This window comes from Mizuhopecten yessoensis, unplaced genomic scaffold (assembly GCF_002113885.1).
Source record: "Mizuhopecten yessoensis strain PY_sf001 unplaced genomic scaffold, ASM211388v2 scaffold357, whole genome shotgun sequence".
Lineage (NCBI taxonomy): Eukaryota > Metazoa > Mollusca > Bivalvia > Pectinida > Pectinidae > Mizuhopecten > Mizuhopecten yessoensis.
Genome location: NW_018403506.1, coordinates 622,912 through 642,422, shown reverse-complemented (window position 1 = coordinate 642,422; position 19,511 = coordinate 622,912). Strand labels below are relative to the sequence as shown.

The 19,511-nt window shown below is 34.7% G+C and overlaps 2 protein-coding genes across 2 annotated transcripts in view; one reads left to right on the top strand and one right to left on the bottom strand.

Annotated features, from left to right (window-relative positions):
• The window catches only part of LOC110446561 (titin-like), a 210,776-nt gene extending 201,991 nt beyond the window's left edge, over nucleotides 1–8,785 (bottom strand). Inside the window, exon 1 of the mRNA XM_021491768.1 lies at nucleotides 8,520–8,785. Coding sequence (XP_021347443.1) covers nucleotides 8,520–8,600 — 81 coding nt within the window. The 5' untranslated portion in view covers nucleotides 8,601–8,785. The remainder of the gene's footprint in view (nucleotides 1–8,519) is intronic.
• Nucleotides 8,786–14,107: 5,322 nt separating this feature from the next.
• LOC110446660 (uncharacterized protein C16orf52 homolog) lies at nucleotides 14,108–18,362 on the top strand. Its single transcript, XM_021491921.1, has 3 exons — nucleotides 14,108–14,306; nucleotides 14,954–15,169; nucleotides 16,498–18,362. The coding sequence occupies exons 1-3, from the start codon at nucleotides 14,204–14,206 to the stop codon at nucleotides 16,683–16,685; spliced, it is 507 nt and encodes a 168-aa protein (XP_021347596.1). The 5' UTR covers nucleotides 14,108–14,203; the 3' UTR covers nucleotides 16,686–18,362.
• Nucleotides 18,363–19,511: the final 1,149 nt, after the last annotated feature.

The window sequence follows — 19,511 nt, the reverse complement described above, 5'->3', positions numbered from 1 at the left end:
AAACTCACAAAAAAATGCATAAACAAATTGTTGGTGTAGCTTTTAAAGAATTTGCACAGGCTTGTATGTTTTAAAACATTCCAAAATATCAAGTAATTATCAACTCAACAAAAAATGACTTCTACCTCATAGAAATGACCTGAATCCGTATTAGCACAAAATTGTATTTATCAACATAACCTGCCTTCAGACTCCTTTACGCCAGATGTTCTGCAGTACAGCAACACAAGTCAAGCACTTAATTTAACTCTCAAAATCATCTTTTTTTTTTAAACTTAACTCATTCACCCCTGAAATTCACAATGAACTATACCAACCTTTGAATTGGAAGAGTTCAAATGTATCTTCAGGGGTGAATGGGTTAATAATTAACAGCAAAGAAGAAATTTGGGAAAAGAATTAAGATGACAACTGAATGTTTTCTTTTTCTTTCAGCTAATGAGTTTTGTAAGAAGACACCTTGGTATTTTATCAGTTCGACATTTTCTACTCATGTTCTGCGGAGTCTTCGTCTATAATTACAATTGCAACTTCTGGGAGAGACACAATTTGCTGATGAAGCAAAGANAAACTTCAACTACATATTTTTTTGTCCTTCTTGTCTTCATCTCCAAAACTTTCGCTCATTTTTCTTCCAGAAGTCATTTTTCTTCCAGAAGTCATTTTTATCCTCCACTGACAGTCCCCTCCCTCCCTTACATTATCTCAAGAGTTTTTACTCTTCAATTGTCTCCCGTCTCCTTGTCCCTCCCCCTCCTGTATTCCCCTTCCTCACCTGTTTCCAGTATAACCCTTATAATGATAATGAAGTAATGAAAACTTGATTTATTTTTGTACGCAAACTCAAGGCCCTGAGTCAGTGCATTAAGTATTGGAATGTTCACCCACTTATAAGTACAACCTGCCTTTTAGCAGAAATCTTAACACAAAGGTTTCACTAACAATTATATGTATGGCATTGTACTTTCACAGAGCGCGTTATATGTCGCTATCCAAAGGAAATTTAGTTTAACTCATTCACCCCTGAAGACACATTTGAACTCTTCCAATTCAAAGGTTGGAATAGCTCATTGTAAAATTTCAGGGGTGAATGAGTTAACTCCCCAGTATGAGCTGTGCATCAAGCAAGGGGCTATAATATTCAAATGGGACTGTCACATGAACAGATATTTATTTGAGCGATTCTGTATTTTTAATTTACTATTCCTTTGGTAATCTTATTTAGTTTTTTTAACTGTTTGTCATTATATAAATACTACATTCATTAGAGTGTGACAGTGCCTATAGGGTCACACCAAGAGTCCTTTGTGCGGTCACTATTTTGCACTATCAGACACACTATCACACACATTGTCACACGTTGCTGTATTGGGAAGCATCCTTCCATCGACTCAATGTTTAAAAAAAGGCAATGTGACAATGTGAAATGAACAATTTGTCTCGACCAATGAGATTACAGGATTTTCACTAGAGGTTTGATTATATAAACTTTTGATTGATCATGATGCAATTGTGTTAACACCTTTCACCCCTAGGTAACTTTAGTAGACTCTACCATGCATTTATGGGGATGAGTCCATTACAGTGGTGAAAGGATTAAAGAGTATCAATGCATCAGTTATAATCATAAAGAAGAGTTCCACTAAGAGATTGTTATTGACTTGGAAGAATAATTCTCCGTTGTGTATAAAAGATGCAGAAAGCAAAAGGAGTTTTTTCTAGCACAGAGTTACTTCCCTTGTTGTCACATAGACATTGCGGCCCATAAGAAAGGTATAGGTTCTCCTTTCATTTTGATGCTGTACATATTTGGATAGTAGTAACACTGATAAAGGTAGGTTTGGCAGTTGCACTAAAGATTCTATGATCAAACCCTACAGATTTGGTTTGTTCTTTGTTCTTAATTTCCATTTTCAAATATTCAAATTTTGAACAACTTCGTTTGTGTAAAATGCATTGCAACATGTTATTTACATTGTATAATGGAGAAAACCCCCAAATATTTCATGATAGCTGCAATTGTATTAATATCTTTTAAATTGATGGTTACCCCTTTACCTAAGGTAAGTATAAGGCCCTTTGATGTACCTGGATGGCTTGCATTACAGTTATATAGGTATCCATGCAGGTATAATGACAACATTAAATGTCTGGAAGGGGTTTAGATTCAAGATTTCAGCAGATTTGTATATTTTCACAGACTTGGTCTACGTGTCCCTTTAACTCTGTACGGTATAGAGCTAGTACGGTATTATTACATCATAGTAATAAATCAAAAACCTCATTATCTGCTTTATAAAGCTGGTATTGAAGGACTTAGCTCACTTGAAATGTGTTATCAATGAAAGAAACCCTAACCTCTTTAAATTCTGCAAGAAACGTTACATCTTTACGCTACAGAATGTTCTGTTTTTAATACAAATTTCTAAGGTATCATGCACATGTGATATGGTAATTGTTCCCCTGATCATGAAAAAGGACATTGTAATTGATACAGTCTACCCAGCTGCATAAATTGCTAACGACATGCTGGGAAGTAAATCTGTGATGGACTTCAAATCTGTCAAATATGATAGAGGGTGGTCACACATTTTTAACATTTTGAGCTCCTGTCTTGAAGAAAATTCACTGAAATATTTCAATCATGCAAAACAAGGGGCTTTTACTCTGCATTGAAATAAACAAGCCAGGATGAATTCTGTCGGAGCAAATACGGTACATTTATGGAAAAAAACTTCACTGTACACCAAAACATTGTTGTTAATGAGGGCATATCTACCCTTGATAACATACAATCTCAAACCTCTAGTGTCGAATGCTCCATAAAAACATATATATCACTATCATCCAGGGTTGCACGCTCCACAAGTTTCACAAAACTCATTTGTGCATGCCATACTCTACACACAAGTATGCAGTAATTTGCATTCAGACATAACACACATTTACATATCTTCAAACTTCTAAATGGTTGCTTTAACATGCTGAACAGATGTTTACATCAGGATGACAGCTTTTCCACTTCGCTTTCAAATATGTTTTCTTTCTTTCGATTCACATGTTTTGAAAAGATTTACAGACCTCAGGGGCTTAAAATGGGTGCATTTTAAAAGAATTGTTTGAATTTTTATGCTTAAAAAATAAATAACATTGTTTACTTGTATGCTGGTGAATGTTTCTCCATTTCATTAAACTTAAATGTATTAAAGTTTGTCTACGATATGTATTACACAAACATACCTAGCTTAGTTGTATATAGCTATATAGGAGTAGTAGTCTAGTAGTAGGACGCCCGCAGGCTCGTGACCGAAGGGTTGCGGAATCGAGTCACGGCACGGCATTGTGTTGTATCTTTGAGCAAGATACTTCACTCGGCTTGTTCCAGTCTACTCAGCTGTAAATTTTAAATGAGTATGTGGTTGGACAGTGCTAGAATTTTATAATGACAGATGTGAGCACCGAAATGACAGCACCGGCTGTATGCTCCACAGTGAGTTGAGAAAGATATTGGCTGGTTGCAAATTAGGCCCCATAACCACGGATAATAATTTGTAAACCGCTTTGAAACGACCTACGAACTAGATTGTGATAAAGTGGTATGTAAGATCCTCAAACTATAATTATTATATACAGTAACCTCCCCTGATTCCAATGGATATACTGTATAGTTGGTAATTTTGGTGGGGATTTAGTTTTTTGCTATATTCGCGGTCATCAAAAATACTGTGAAATTAAATACCCAACAAATATCAATACAATGTGAGTATACATATATATATAATTTTGATATAACACTTGTAAAATAAATCCCAACACCCGAATACAGAAGTACCCTTGTGAGCACAATATATACCTGGCAATGTCATGTGATATTTAATCCCCATGAACTAATTCTGATGACAGGCCACAATATATTAGTCCTGCGAAATTAAATATCCGTACATTTAAGCTCGTACTACCATGCACTGATCAAGTACACACGGCTCAGTTGGGTAGACATACAGTATAATAATCGGAGGTCCAGTGTTCAAACCCTGGTCTGGCTCATTTCATTCTTTCATTCAGAAGGCTGTCGATTTGTTTTTATATTTCATCTTTAATGGGTGTTTTTCATAAGATTTCCGCAAAGTACAGAAAATATTTGTCATAGATTTAGTTATACCGGGAAAAGATTGTTATAATGCACTGTCACAATTTTTGGCGATGGTATGGGGATACTTAAGGCATTTCGAGAAACAGGGACAGGTATCATATTTCGTGCCTTAAAATGCATCTAGTTCCCCCTGGTTGTACTACAAATTTTACAACGCCAACATATTATCTAAAAGCTGTCTTTAAGATGCACTGATACAGTGCAATAATGTTCTTTTGTCAGGCCTCAAATAACCGTTATAAAGCACCCGAACTTATAACAATAAACACAACCACACTACAAAAGCCTCTTGTTCGAAAAGTCAGTCAGCAATTGCGTATACGCTCAAAGGAAAAGAAATCCGATCTCTTTAAGCCTTCAAAATGTGTACAATTGTTTTCGTCATTAATCTGCTCGGAGTATTGTGGTGTACACAACACAACCGACCCTTGAACTAGTAAGTATATTATTTATAAGAGTAGGTATATATATGTATTTTTCAACACGCATCAAGTACTCGCGATCATATATCCGCTTATATATTATCAACAATCAGGAAATGAAATGCATTTCCTCATTCCTGCTAATTGGTTATATAAATAACAATTATTTTCAATGGGGTCACAATGACCTTCCAATACATATAACATTACCTTTAAAACAGTTTCCTGTCAACCGATAAATATAAATCCAAAATTAATTTCCTAATTTCAACGTTAATGATTATTAGGTTAATTTATATTATAAAATTACGTAAAATTCATTTTTGAAAAGTTAAAGTCCCGATCTTGAAATTCTTACTTCTCTGTGGTATTACCTAAAGTCAAAATGAAAATTTTAAAAACCTGTATAATCAGACCAACTTTATCTTACTACTACATGCATTTCTTTGTAAATTGAACCGATGTAATCAGAAATCTGATCCCAGAAAATAGTTTTTCTATCATATCGTTTGAAATTCGTTAATCAGATATCACATTTGATTTATTATATAATTCAAGGTAGCTACGTATACAGATCTATCATTTTTTTAAGTTTTGACAAAATCATTCATATTGTTTACCACGTTTACAATTATGCTCACAAAATAGTCTTTGATTGGTTATGACCTAATATACTTTTTTAAAAAAATCAACATATTTCTTTTCATCGCTACAGATGTAATTTTCTTTACATTGTTCATCCTGTCCAGTTTTTCATAAAATTGCAATAAAACACACAATTAGCAGTAGAATTTTTTTTTGGCCATCTCGAAACCTGTTACACCATATCATGTTGCCCCAGTTTCAATTCCATGGTTTGTGGCCATCCAAGGATGTCTGTTCACCTTCAGAAATGTGGCAAGTGTTGGCTGTTTTGCTATCATAAGAAATATGAATAGGACCCAATCTGTTCTGTATACTATAAACTCCACAGGGAGTTCCCTACACATCTGTCTTCTTTATAGATAGGTCAGGTTTTTAATCTTGAGAATGACACACTAAAAAAAATGTATCAGGGTAGAAAATGAATCAATTTAATGTCTGTTAAATGTCAACTCATTTTTCACATTGCTATAAAGCTTTGCTGTTATTTTTTCATGACTGTCAGTCATTACAATGAATAAAAAAAGATAACTAACTTAGGAAATTTTCCAATTCACTCTGATAATTAATCTAACAATGCTTTGAAAATCTTTGAAAAAAGTTTGAAGGAAAACATTTAGCAACAAACTTTGTTAATCTAACAATGCTTTGTAAATCTTGGTCCAGTTACACCAGGGTTTGGGGGTCGAAAGTTGTCCAATGATCTTGAGCCGAGTTGATGACCATTAAGTGCCCAATGGATGGTCAGCAAAGCCAGAATTACTTCAAAGAGCAAAGAAGTTATAAATAGACCACTTCCAAGTTATTTGATGAAGGAGAAGTGAGTGTTATTAAATAAATGGATTGGACACAAGAGGACAGCCTTGTCTCATTCCCTCACCAACATATGGCTACAAATTAACATTAGACAAGAGGGTAACCTTGTCTTATTCCCTTTCCAACTCAGTAACAAGCATCATATGTGTCTGATTACCATGAAGATGTATGTCTTGATGTAATTCGGCCCTATACCATCAAGCAGACATTTTCAGAGCTAGATATTTGGTGCAGGGCCAGATACTGATCTTCCGACCTCAAGCCTCAAGTATGCAGAAATTTATTACATGTCATTCCAAGATATTGTGAAATTCAAGCTTCTATACAGATAGTAGTTCGCATTTTGTAACATACGGTTATGTCTTAGCATTTTCTTATTTTAAAAAAACAACAGCTTTGGCTAATTAAATGCAGGTAACAGAGATGTTATAATATGCAAAACCTTTCTCATGCAAAGTTGGCTTAAATTATTTATATTTATGAATTATATATATATATACTTGTACATTGCACAATAATTTAAACATTATATATTCATTAAAAGATCATTCACCCCTACATAAAGAATACAGCATAACCTGTCCAAACTGAACTTGCTTATAATCTAAAAGCCTGTATTTATCAGATATTCAACTAAATCCCCAGACTGTTTATATTTACATTTGAATTAAACATGCATCATATCCAAACTGAACTTGCCTAATCTGAAAGCCAGTATTTATCAGATATAAATATACATTTAAATAAAACATGCATTTATGATAAACAGGGCTTGAGCAAGTCTAGTCAAATTATCAAACAAAAGATGAGCGACAGTTTACAAATACTCTCTGTGACCTAAACAAACACAGCTAAGCTAACTAAACACGGAGGTCAACGAGTCACACTATATATTTACTCTAAATACAACCCCCATCAGAATGTTGTTTTATGATGCATATAACATTTTGATGAAAGAAATGCTATATATATTTGTCTTTCCAATTAATATAAGATAAAAGCATCCTATTTTTTTTTAATTAATTCAAATATTGATGGATTTTTCAGATTATGTTGCTTGCAATGTTTATCTTAACTATATGAAAGACCAAGGCGGGTGGGGAGGAACGGATCCGATATTTGAGTTCTAGCCATGGACTCATTCTTTTCCTGTGAAACTTACCAAATTTTTGAGGACCCATTATATCTCTTAGCGATGCAATGGAATCAACAAAATTTGAAAGAGATGTGTTTTACAAAAACTATTTTTGGCATTTGGCATAGACATGGAATGGAGATACATAAAATCACCTTCAATTATTTACTTTAGAGACATTTTCAAGCAATATGTATATAATGGTAAGTGATATATATGTAATGTATCATTTTGGAGTTTAACCATCTTCTTATACAATACATTATCCTGGATTTGCTCAATATGGACGCATAAATATAATCTATGTATATATATATATATATAAAGCCCATGCAATAGGTTACAACAAACACAATACCTAGTATTTTAAAGTCCACCTCTTTCTGTGCTAAGATAAGAAACTTTATTTAAATGTCTCAAGGAATGTTTTAATTTAGTCTCCTAACCTCAAACCATTAAAAAAATCCTGATTTACATTTCAAGCATGTATTGTTTTGCAGGACCACACATTTGTTTTATCAATAAAAACAACATCTTTATAATATCTTATTATGCTACTAGCATTGTTGGAAAATGAAATTGGGCTAAACCATCCCACATCCTCGGTTTCAAAGACTTGCCTAGGGCTATATTAGGTATATTACTGACTGGCAAAAAGGGGAAAATATGTTTATAACAACTAATAAAATGGTGCAATTTGCATAAATCAACTGATTGGACATAATTTGATATGTATATATATACACATATACGTCTGCACAAGTTGTGGGAAAATATATGTATCACTAGACTGGGTGTATTAAAGTGATAAGATCAAGTACAATTTTACTTCAAATATCAAAGTTTTAACAAACAACAATTTCTGTGTGAATATATATTAAAATGAGAATATGAACAATAAAGTTCACAGTAACCCCGTTTGGGGCCCCCAAAGGACTTTCCCTTTAACTGTATTATAGATAGATATATATACAGGCATGTGTATTGCAATAGTTGTAAATTGCAGAACGTGAAATGTCGGTTTCCACAAATAAACTCATTCACAAACATGAGATATATATTACATCACATACACACCCTGAAATATACCACACCGTATCGTTTGCACAACTATATATACTGAACTTCGAAACTTTTCCAAACTGGTCAACTTATCTAAATATACATTTAATGGCGAACTTATTCAGCAAATTTTCTGGAAAATAAACGCAATCGCATTTAGATTTTAAATCAGAAATTATCGATTTCCGCGCATTCATAACGACCTTGCATGGCGGTTTGCTCGTTTGCCGGTGTTACACCTGAAAGACTCCAGCACACCTTTATACATGTTGACAGATGACAAACTTACCTCATCCTCGGCCGAGTCGACAACCATGTCCTCGTGCTCTTGTATCGGTCTAACATCGTCCTGTTCTGGAATAACTTCCATGTTTTGGTCCCCTTCGCTATCGAAACTCGAAATTATCTAGACTGCCACAAGTCTGCAAAGTTTGAATGCGGTACTTTTACACCATTCCCCACGACACTGCGCCCACAAAGTTATGGCGGTTGTGTTAGTAGTAGTGTGTGTGTGTAGTTGAACACAGGTGAGTCAGACTTTTCGGGAGAAGAGGGGAGATAACTCATTATTATTACCTGTCGAACTGATGGAATTTGGGGTCAAGATCTGTATTATCTAACAAGGCAATGTGACCTCGCTGTGATCACCGGTACAGTGCAATTCGATAGTTTTCCGGAATTAGCCGCGGGGCTTTTTCCCCCCGCTAATTATATATGACATTTTCTGTGATAATAGATCGATTGAATATAGAATGGCTAACATTATCCAACCCACGGACTTAGATAGCAAATATAATCTAATTCCGTGTCCAACCATATCATTAAAAAAGCTTTTGGATCGAGACATTCTACTTTATACATTGGAAATACTTCGGCGATGCTACAGGCGAATCGGCACTGAACATGTGTAATTTAGCATAGTTATTTAAATGGAATTTCTACAGATCGTATTTAAAACCTAATTCCAGAGTTATAACGTTTTTGTTTTAAATTCTGTTGTTTTTCATGAATCAAAATAGAACTTGCATACATTTTCAAAATGACAGACTTACAAAACATACATTACAGGATGAATTTAAACTCTTTTTTTTTAAATAAATATATAAATATATAAATGAACTCACAACTACGTACACTTGTTTTTTCTTTCTTTTCTTTTTCTTTTTTTTTAAGGATTTTTCGACTTATATGCCCAACAAATGAAAATGACCGTTTGCATGGCCACATTGATCCCAACAGTCCGTCGGTCGCTCATACACTCTCACACGTGCATCTCTGCATGTCCTTGAAAATTACAATAGGTAAACAAGAGATGATGCAATTTATAGCTGTCATCGAGGAATTTTATTATCTAAATCCGTGTTCTGACTTACGAGTGTGTGGGCGTTGAGTACTGTTAACGTTAAATCCGGGATGCCTCGGTTGATTTTCTTTCTCTGTTTTGCAAACACAACCTATACCTTTAGGGGTCGAATGTGAACAAAAAAGGTGGCGCAGTGGCTAGCGCATTCGCCTTTCACCAAGACGACCGGGGTTTGATTCCGACATGAAAAGGTATTGTGTCACCAGCCGAACTACGTCGGTTTTCTGCGGATATTCCGGTTTCCTATCACAATAAAACCACTGTGCACTTCCATCCGGGCTAACAAGATTGATAAATATAAGTTGGAAACATTTGTTTCATAATTGTTGTAAAATAAACACGTTTTAATTTATCTTGCCACAGAGAGAAAAAAAAAACATGCTATGTATACGACATGTCACATATTTATCGACCAACAACCTTTCAAGTTTTGAGATAAATGGCCCACGGTTGAAAGTAACGTGCTTTGTTCATTATTAAAAGAAATCAGTTCATTTCATGCCTTATCAACGTCGAAATGACCTAGTACAATAGCCTTTTAAATCAGAGTCGTTCAATATAGGTGTGAAATAATTGTGATCGAATGTTTTTGATTTTCAATGAACTATTCCCCCGGGGAAGTCTTGCTCTATCAGACTATTGAAATCCCGCCATTCAGGGAAATCAAAATGCTATCGAGATTTGTTTTGTCTGTATAAATACTTTCATTAACAGCTGGAGTGTCTTGGAGGTAAGCGTTCTTGACTTCTGCATCGATTGCTGTGGGTTTGAACCGTAGACCAAAGGTGTTTTATAACAAATTGACAGGTACGTCATTGGTGCGACGTTTATTATGTAGCTGAACTGGACTGGGTCGATCGCCGGCGCTCAATTTGTTGCCTGTTGCAGAGGTGTCATTGGTTGTAAGTAACCACAGGGGCTTTATAATTTGTTACAGCTATATTTGGACCTAAACTAAGGTGTTCGGAGTAATTTTACATGTTTAAGGGGTTTAGATCGACTAATTAATCATTATGGGTGGCAATTTTACCGAAAGTCGATCGAAAACCCCTAAATGATGAAAAATACTCTGAACACCTTAGTTCAGGTCCAAATATAGCTGTAACAAATGCTCAGGTCCCTGTGGTTGTTACTACATTGATATAGAGAGTCAGGTGTCGTCTGGGAGGAAGACTTATATGAAGGAGGGACGAATTGCCGGCGACCAGGAAGCTCAAGAGGTTAGAGCGTCCGTCTAGATTTCGGAGGTCCTCTCCAAATTGTAATAAAACGATTGTGCCGGAACGTTTACGCTATGCATCTCGACTGCCACAACATTGTGACTGTCACAAGGTGTATAACAAAACTGATTATTTGTTACAGCTATATTTGGACCTAACCTCAGGTGTTCAGAGTAATTTTACATGTGTTAGGGGTTTAGATCGACTTTCGGTAAAAATGACACCCCAATGATCATATAACCGAGAAGCTCTGAAATGGCGTGTGTTTTTGGAGGAAACGGAGTTCATTTCCGCGGAAGGAGAATACATTTTCCGTGCATATAGGAGGTTTTTAAAAGAAAAATTACGCATCTTTCCAATGGTACTAAGCATTTTCCCGTAGATCGACATCGAAAGCTTTCCCCCATTCTCGATTATATGATCATAGCGGTGTCATTTTTACCGAACGTCGATCTAAACACATAAAACATGTAAAATTACTCCGAACACCTTAGGTTAGGTCCAAATATAGTTATAACAAATTCCCAGGTCCCTGTGGTTTATTACGCTGTAAGCGTCTCGACTGCCACAGAATTGTGACTGTCACACGTTTATAACGCTTATAGCGTTGCGACTGTCACAGTTTCGTTGCACAAAAGGTTGCGACTGTCTAAAGCGTATTACGCTAAGTGTCGCGACTGCTACAGGTTTATTACTATCTCTAGGCGGCTGTGGTTTTTTTTTTACTGAATTCCAATCAATAAATTGTACCTATATTTATTTTAGCGAGGTTGAAACATTCAAACACCGTAACCGACAACAAAACATTAAACAGCCTTCTAAAATTTATAACCACCCATCGGTACCTAACACTAGCGAAAGCCCTCTCAAAGATAAAACCCAGGAAGTTTTGTGCTTTTATTTATTTATAACCCTCTACACGGAATACACCTTAATAAACAAATAAACATATCTTATTTTGACATTTAACATTAATTACGTAATGGACTTTTCACAGTCTTTCGCTAGCTGGCTCATTAATAGACACAGACGTGATTACTATTGCTAAGTTTACGGTTATGTCACTCCCTAAAGCAAAAAATATATACAATGTATTTCTGGTTGATTTTCCGATGTTCATCAAGTTCTTTGCATTGATCACTTTAGACGGGAGTACTTTTGTCACTAATAAATCATTGTGTATCATTTATAAGGAATTGTGCCCAATAAACGTCGTTGGTTGTATCAAATAAAATGTGTTTAAACAAAAGGTTCGAGGAAAGAACAGACCTGTTGTACCCCTCTTCATTTTATCATAAGAGGCGACTAATGTGAGAAAACCCGAATAATTGGGCGTTTGGTTTGTTGTGTTGTACATCCTATTAAAAACAATCAGGTTTTGGTTGGGGGGGGGGGGGCCNCCCTACTCTTTCTTCTGGTCATATCTCCCTGGTACCCATTTTCATTTGACCTCGGCTCTTTCGAGGACTTTAACCGAAAACAAATGAACAAATCTCATATAGAAAGATGTTCCTCACAATTTCCTTCGTAAATGAAATTAATACTTTTTTATAACTCTAAGAACTCCTTATATAGCAACCTGTGTATCATCATTTTATAAACGGAAAGAGCTCTTTAACTTCTCTGTCTCATTTAACGAAAATATTGTGTATATATTCATATAATTTCGCCCGAAAAGCCGAAGTTTAGTAACTTTTAATTCTCCTTTCTTGGAGCGAAACGACGAAACAACGAGAATCAATGCTAATTAAGTCTCATTTTAAAGGTGAACAGACGAAACAACGAAGATTTCTATCCCGTAACGACGAGAATTAGGCCTATAAGCATGCATGTTTTCTGTCGATATATTGCGTGTGATTTTGTCGTCTTTTCAGGGCAAACCAGCGACATTAAAGCAGTTCTTTTCGAGGCGAAAAGACGAATAACCGGAACGGCACAAATTAGCCACCGCATGCAAGTGATCGATGTAAAGTTTCGGAAACGTTACGTATAAGATTAACGAGAGAGTCCTGGAAATGGTTTGCTGCTCAACGCTGAATATTTCTCTAAAAATCCTGATACAAAATTATTCATTGTTCCTGTTTTGTAATGCTCTTATCATTATCAGTTACTCTGTTATTGAAATACAAATGAATCACTTTTTCATTTTCATGTAAAATTTACTGGTGACGTCATTCGAATAGACACAACGTTAATCCAGACACATGATTTTGTACAATTAACTAATAATTGAAAATCTAAAAAGAAAAAACCGAATAAATATATACTATTACCAACAAAAAAGTACTTGATAGTAAGTCTTTTATGTGCCAAAAGGTTTATATTGAAATCAAATTTTATATGATTTTTTTCTCCTCATTTGGGGCTTTTTCGCAAATGCAGTTTGTAACCCTGAAACGAAATACACTGTTAATTATTAAATTTAACACGAACACTAAAATATTGAAATTTCCTACTGACTACGTCTACATATAGAATGATCCAATGTCATCTGAAAACAAGACAGATAGGTACTTTTCCAGATATGAAGGAAATACGATTATAATTTCTGTGTTGTTTTCGGTTTTTGGACCCTGTGTGTGAAATAACCTACTCGGTGTCATCACATTGCGTTACTGTATGTACATACGAGTTATTCCCCTTTCACAGAAGGTTGGTGTGATAACCAGCCCAAAGTTTTTTATGAAGAATTTCCCATCTACATTTTACTAGCTTATCCTCCCCTAGTTGAAACTAAGACATTCAAGCAGAGACATATAAAGCCAGTATTATAAACGTCTCTGATCCAAGAGATCAAAATTATTAAGAGATTTTTTTCTTCCAAATAATTCATAGATATAGTCACGGATCTGATCTAATACCGTGATGTAGTCTAGAGACGGGGGCCATTAAATGTTGTACAATAAGCAGTTTAAATTTGAACGGAAAGTCGAAGAAGCAAATAAGAAAAAAATAGCCATCCGCAGTTACCTATCAAGAAGTAAATTAAAGTATTATCTTGGTTTTAATCATCTATAAAGCAGATAGTGAATGTTTGATAATGACAAGAAGTGATATCTCAAAAATGCACTAATTCGGATTATGAACTTTACGATTAAATCATGATTTATAAAGAGAGTCACAAAACAGTTTAATGCAAATAGCAAGACATATATGTTCCCAATATGAAAGCAAAAAAAGGTTGCAAAACAATTTTGTATCAAATATCGTTCTAATTTTGAACTATTATTTGCCGAATCATAGACCTACCGCATTTTATTACCACGAGTTGTCGTTCTTGCTCTCTACCTTTTATTCCAATAGGTGGCCGTAACGTGCACAACAATGGCAGGTGCTCGCTGAGATACTAGACGGGGTTTTCACAGCCTGAATATTGTCTGCGACAGCGATATGGATAGACTCAGTATCATTTCCGGGGCTCTGTTCTTCACAGCAGATGTGTTTGCTGTGATAAGCCTTGCGTTACCGAACTGGATTGTATCAGATATCGGAGGTAAGCACTCAAATTATGCCCCCCGACATCCCTGCATCTCATTTCAGCTGTATTTCGTAAATAAACAATGCAATATACTCGGACAACGAGATGACATTGGTGATGGTTTCGTAGTTTGACCCTTTTTTCAGGTAATTTACATACATAAACTACTTCATCTGGACGGTGTGTTTTTCCTCGTTTTGCGCCATGACCCCCGACTGTCAAAACAAAATGTTATGTTTTTGTTATGGAGCCGAATAATTTCATCAATTTATTATTGGCACAAAAATGTTGGGTTTTGAATTTACTTGAAATAAATACTAAATCGCAGGGTTTGGTTAAAATGGAATAAAAATGCAGTGGGAAGACGGGGATTCAAATTTGAACTTGGCTTTTAAATATTTAAAACCGAATCTCTTAACATTTGGACCAGTATTCATGAAACCGTTCTCATGTTCAAGCATGATTTCCATGCTCAAGCCGACTTTCTAGTTACCTTCTCAAATTATGTAACATGGTCAAAACGTCAAGTGTAAACATTGAAAACAGTAATTGGCTTAGAGTCTTTCAAAATTTCATGCATACATTTAACAAAATATGTTTTTTTTTATTGATTTAGATATTTTGTACCATATGCCTATATTTTTTTCTCTTTTGAATTGTAGGTCGTACGTATATCGGTTTGATGGAGTCCTGTCTGAGTAACTACAACCAGCCCCAGACGTGTTTCACAACAAGTCCACTGAGACTTGAGTGGTTGCTGACCTTCGTGTGTATCATCTTGGGCATACTATGTATAACAACTACCATCATACTTCTCATCATGTCTCACTGGAAGTACCGCATCATGAAGCACGCTCGGTGGCTCGGCTTTATAGCAAGTACGTTCTATGTCTTCAGTAATATAATGATATTGAGCTCTATAAATCATTTGACAGCATTTCAACTTTGAACACAGTCTGGTATAAGTCCTCCTGCCTGATTGTTTTGAACCATGGGTTTTTCTTCAACTGAAGAAAACTTATGCTGGGATTCAGGTTCTTGATTTTCTATGCTTCTGATAGACACAGTAGTCTAGTGGTAGGGCGCCGGGCTCGTGGCCGAAGAGTTGCGGGTTCGAGTGATGCCACGGCACTGTGTTGTATCATTGAACAATTATATACTTTACGCCGCTTGTTCTGGTCTACTCAGCTGTAAATGAGTACGTAGTTGGGCAGCAAAATGAAAAAGATATTGACCTGTTGCAAAGGCCCTATAACCATGGATAATAATTTGTGAACCGCTTTGAGACGACCTATGAACTAGGTTGTGATAAAGCGGTATATAAGAACCTTGAATTATTATTATTATTATAATGATATACTTCTCTCTGCAAATGTTATGATTTTATCCGGCAATAAGACCACCAACATATTTTGCAGTTACATAGAAAAGCCAATGTGTTCTATTTGATTGCTATATATTACAAGCTCACTCTCTTTCTCTAAATGACTTTGCGTTGACCCGCCTAGGCCTATCACAGGGTTAAGTCAAAGTCCTTTCACAGGGTTAAGTCAAAATAAGTCAAATACTATATATTTGAGTTGGCAAGTTTGCCATATCATACTGCCATTATTTTGCAAGCATAATTTGGTGATATATTATATATGGTAATTAGTTTTCTAGATATTTGGAAAGATACATACATGCATCAAAGTAGATATGGTTCAAAGAAGTTATATAATCCTTGCAAACGTATATTTGTAGGATACAAATTACATGTTTTATTTCATAATCTTATATGGGGCAAGGAAGTAATTATTACAGTGTTGACAATACGATGTTGTCAATTTTCGGAGCAATCTGTTCCTTTATCGAGACACCGAAAAAACCTACGAAACAATTACATTACATAAAAAGAATATTAGAAATGAAATAGGGTATAACTAAAATATTTTGAAAACAATAAGCCCCCCTCCCCCCGGCTAGCGTTTGCCAAAGGCAGAATTTACACTGACCACATTGAAAGTAGATATATACAAGATACATGTATACATTGTATAGGCAATTGGTCATTAAAAAATAGGAAAAAATTGAGGGGTTCACATCAGTATTATGTGCGGTTATATATATTACAAATGAAATGGGGGCATTTATAAAATATGTTATATTTGATGTTCGCTGTGGATATTTTAAAATTTATTGGAACATTTTTTTTTCTCTCTTACAGTGGTACTTTTCTGTAAAGCAGCAGTGATTTTCCCAATTGGCTTCAACATGGAACAGATCGGAGGGAAGGCTTACCAATTACCGAACAATTACCAAGTGGGGATCTCCTACATATTCTTTGTGCTGGCACTGTGGATAACGGTTGTCTCCGAACTTTTTGCCAGCAAAGTGTGTCTGCCGCATTTTTAAAAGCTGAATAGTGCTATAATTGTCGTGATCTGATGAGCTACGATCACAGTGAGTCTTTCGCTATATTTAACTTAGGCCATATGACAGATATGTCTGTTTAAACTTCATTATTATTATATATTAAAATTGATGTTGATTTCACAATGGTCATGCTACTTATTACAAACTATCTTACAGTTAGTTGGAAGAATTTGGATGAGCAGAGTTGTTAGGCCATGGGTCACTTGTATAAAACATCTCAAAGTTAAGGAAAATCTCAAGCAATGTATTGTCTATGGGAAATCTTAGACTTGAGAAAATCTCAAGAGTTGAGATGTTTTATACAAGTGGGCCCAGGTGTATACTATTTTATATTTCGAGTCTGCAGGCAGATTTTGCAGTATTCATTAGACAGACTTTATATTTCCAGAATAAATATCGAAAATGTTCACCTACATAAGCCCTAGCCTGGCATCAAATCTACTGGCCCGGAGTGTTGGGCTATTGAAAGTGTACATCCTTTGAATCAAATTTATAGTCCCTATTCAGGATGTTCTGAAAATCTGAAAAGGTTGTATGATAAACTTGCATTAATGTATAAAATGTTTTGTAAGTAATTGTCATATGTTAAAAGAAAAGTGTGAGTTGATGTATTAAATCCTTGTACGTGTATTAACTTCATACACTTTTAATTACTTGGTCAGTATATAAGGCCGTAATAAATTAACTTTTTGGTTCTGAGGGGATGTACACATTTCTGTTGAATTTGCCAAACTACTCTTTTTAATGGTTAGGCGAGGGAAATATGGAAGTTTGTGAAATTTCTCTTGAAATTTATTCTACGTAAAGAAATCAATGGTAATTAGATAAGGGAAAAATATCAAAGTATCTGAAATATATCCTAAAATAGAATCCACTATCAAGTTTTCTTGATCAACATTTTAGAACCAAATTGAAGCAAATCAGAAAACACTCCAGCAAGATTTAGTGTCACTCAATTTTTAGGCTCTTCCAAAAACAAGTAAACAATTTTGATTGTTTTGAGCACAATAGTTTCCCCTATATGACATTATATCTGAGATGGAAAAACAAATTTCACTGCGTATTGAGAACCAAGTACTGGCAAGTAGTTAATTTTGTATGGCCTAATCATTGCTTACTACCCCTATATCATTTATGGTGTATATATAAAAACACAATTGTAATATTATACTTTATATTATTTGACCTAACAGTGTAGTGCTATTTAGATGATTTTATGTATTTCGAAAACTTGCAATTCATTACCGGTAATTAGAATTTAGAGTGTATAACATTGTGCAAGAGTTATTTCCCTTTTGTTGCTTTAACGGAAACAAATTGTGTGTTAATTAACCCTTTCACCTCTGTTATACCATAATGGACTCATCCATATCAATGTATGGTAGAGTCTACACAGGTTACATAGGGGTGAAAGGGTTAATATTTTGCTTTGTGAATAACACAGAAGACAAAAGCTGCCAGTATTAAAAAAGTTGTTTGTTATCTAAGGCCAGTGATCTTATGTCATACATTACATTTTTTTGATAAAATCATGTTATGTCAAATAAGACATTCTCTCAACATAAGTGTGTTCTTTCTAGGTAGGTTTGAGTATGAAAGTTTTACAAAACATACCAATATCCATTGTTTTTAACATTTTGTACCCCCCGCCCCCCCTAAAAAAAGGAAGAAGAGGGGAATTGAATTTTTAGAAAAAGATAACTCTAAGCTTAAACTTTGGACCAATTTTTACAAAGTTGGTTTAAATCTTATCGACAAAAAAGAGATATATGAAGATAACATGTTAGGTATAGAAGTCTTCCAAAAGATAAGTGATCTGAGTAGCTTCAAACTCTTTAACTCGTTCACCCCTGAAGACACATTTGAACTCTTCCAATTCAATGATTGGAATAGTTTAATATGAAATTTCAAGAGTGAATGAGTTAAGGCAAAGTATAGGGGGAAAAAACCTGTAACATGTCTTCAATTCACTTTAAAATGAAGTGAGTTGATGGTCTCCTTTCTAAGACAGTCTCTGCTTAATATAAATGACCACATAATTAAGCACTAGATATCTACAGCTATATGACAGTACAATTGGCAGTGAAATGAATAAAAGAATCTCACTTGATAATTAAACAATGATCAAAAGGTTATTGTATCTCTATGTGGCAATGTTTTAAAATATGCTTATATTGGGAAAAATAGCTAGGGTAGGCCAAAAATATGTTTTTTTTATGTACATTTCTTATCCAGCAATATTTGTGTTGCTTTCCCAGTTTGTCCCAAAGACCTGTATGTATAAGTCACATAACAAATCATAAAGTTTTTTCTTCACATTATTAGCATTTGTTGTTATTGACTTTATATCCACAAACATTTGTTATTATTATTATTTTATTAATTTGTTATTGTGAACTTCTAGTCCTTAAATTGATGTGCATGGACGGTAAATACGTTTTTAATAAAATGTTGATAAAGAAACAAATGTATAAGTGTTTGTTGTTATTTATAAATTGTTAGGAAGAAAAAACAATAATTACCATTTGTCTGTCTCCTTGACATTTTCTTTGTATCATCATATCAAATAGAATGCTGAATGTCACTTCGGTTAGACATTTAACATTGTAAAACACACACACATATATATATATTAATTATATACATGTATATATATAGTGTACCAATCTCTACCCAGAGTAATGCTTACCCGTTAAACCTAAACAAACTACCCCGAGTCGTCGGTCCTAACTGATAACAAGGACAGACAACTCTGGGTAGATAATAAGTAATGTACATTACTTTAGTGTTGTTCATAACTTTGAT

Coding starts and splice junctions, on each gene's coding strand:
- LOC110446660 (XM_021491921.1), top strand. CDS start 14,204: ATGGATAGACTCAGTATCATTTCCGGGGCTCTGTTCTTCACAGCAGAT. Junction 14,307..14,953: donor GATTGTATCAGATATCGGAG/GTAAGCACTCAA, acceptor TTTGAATTGTAG/GTCGTACGTATATCGGTTTG. Junction 15,170..16,497: donor GTGGCTCGGCTTTATAGCAA/GTACGTTCTATG, acceptor TCTCTCTTACAG/TGGTACTTTTCTGTAAAGCA.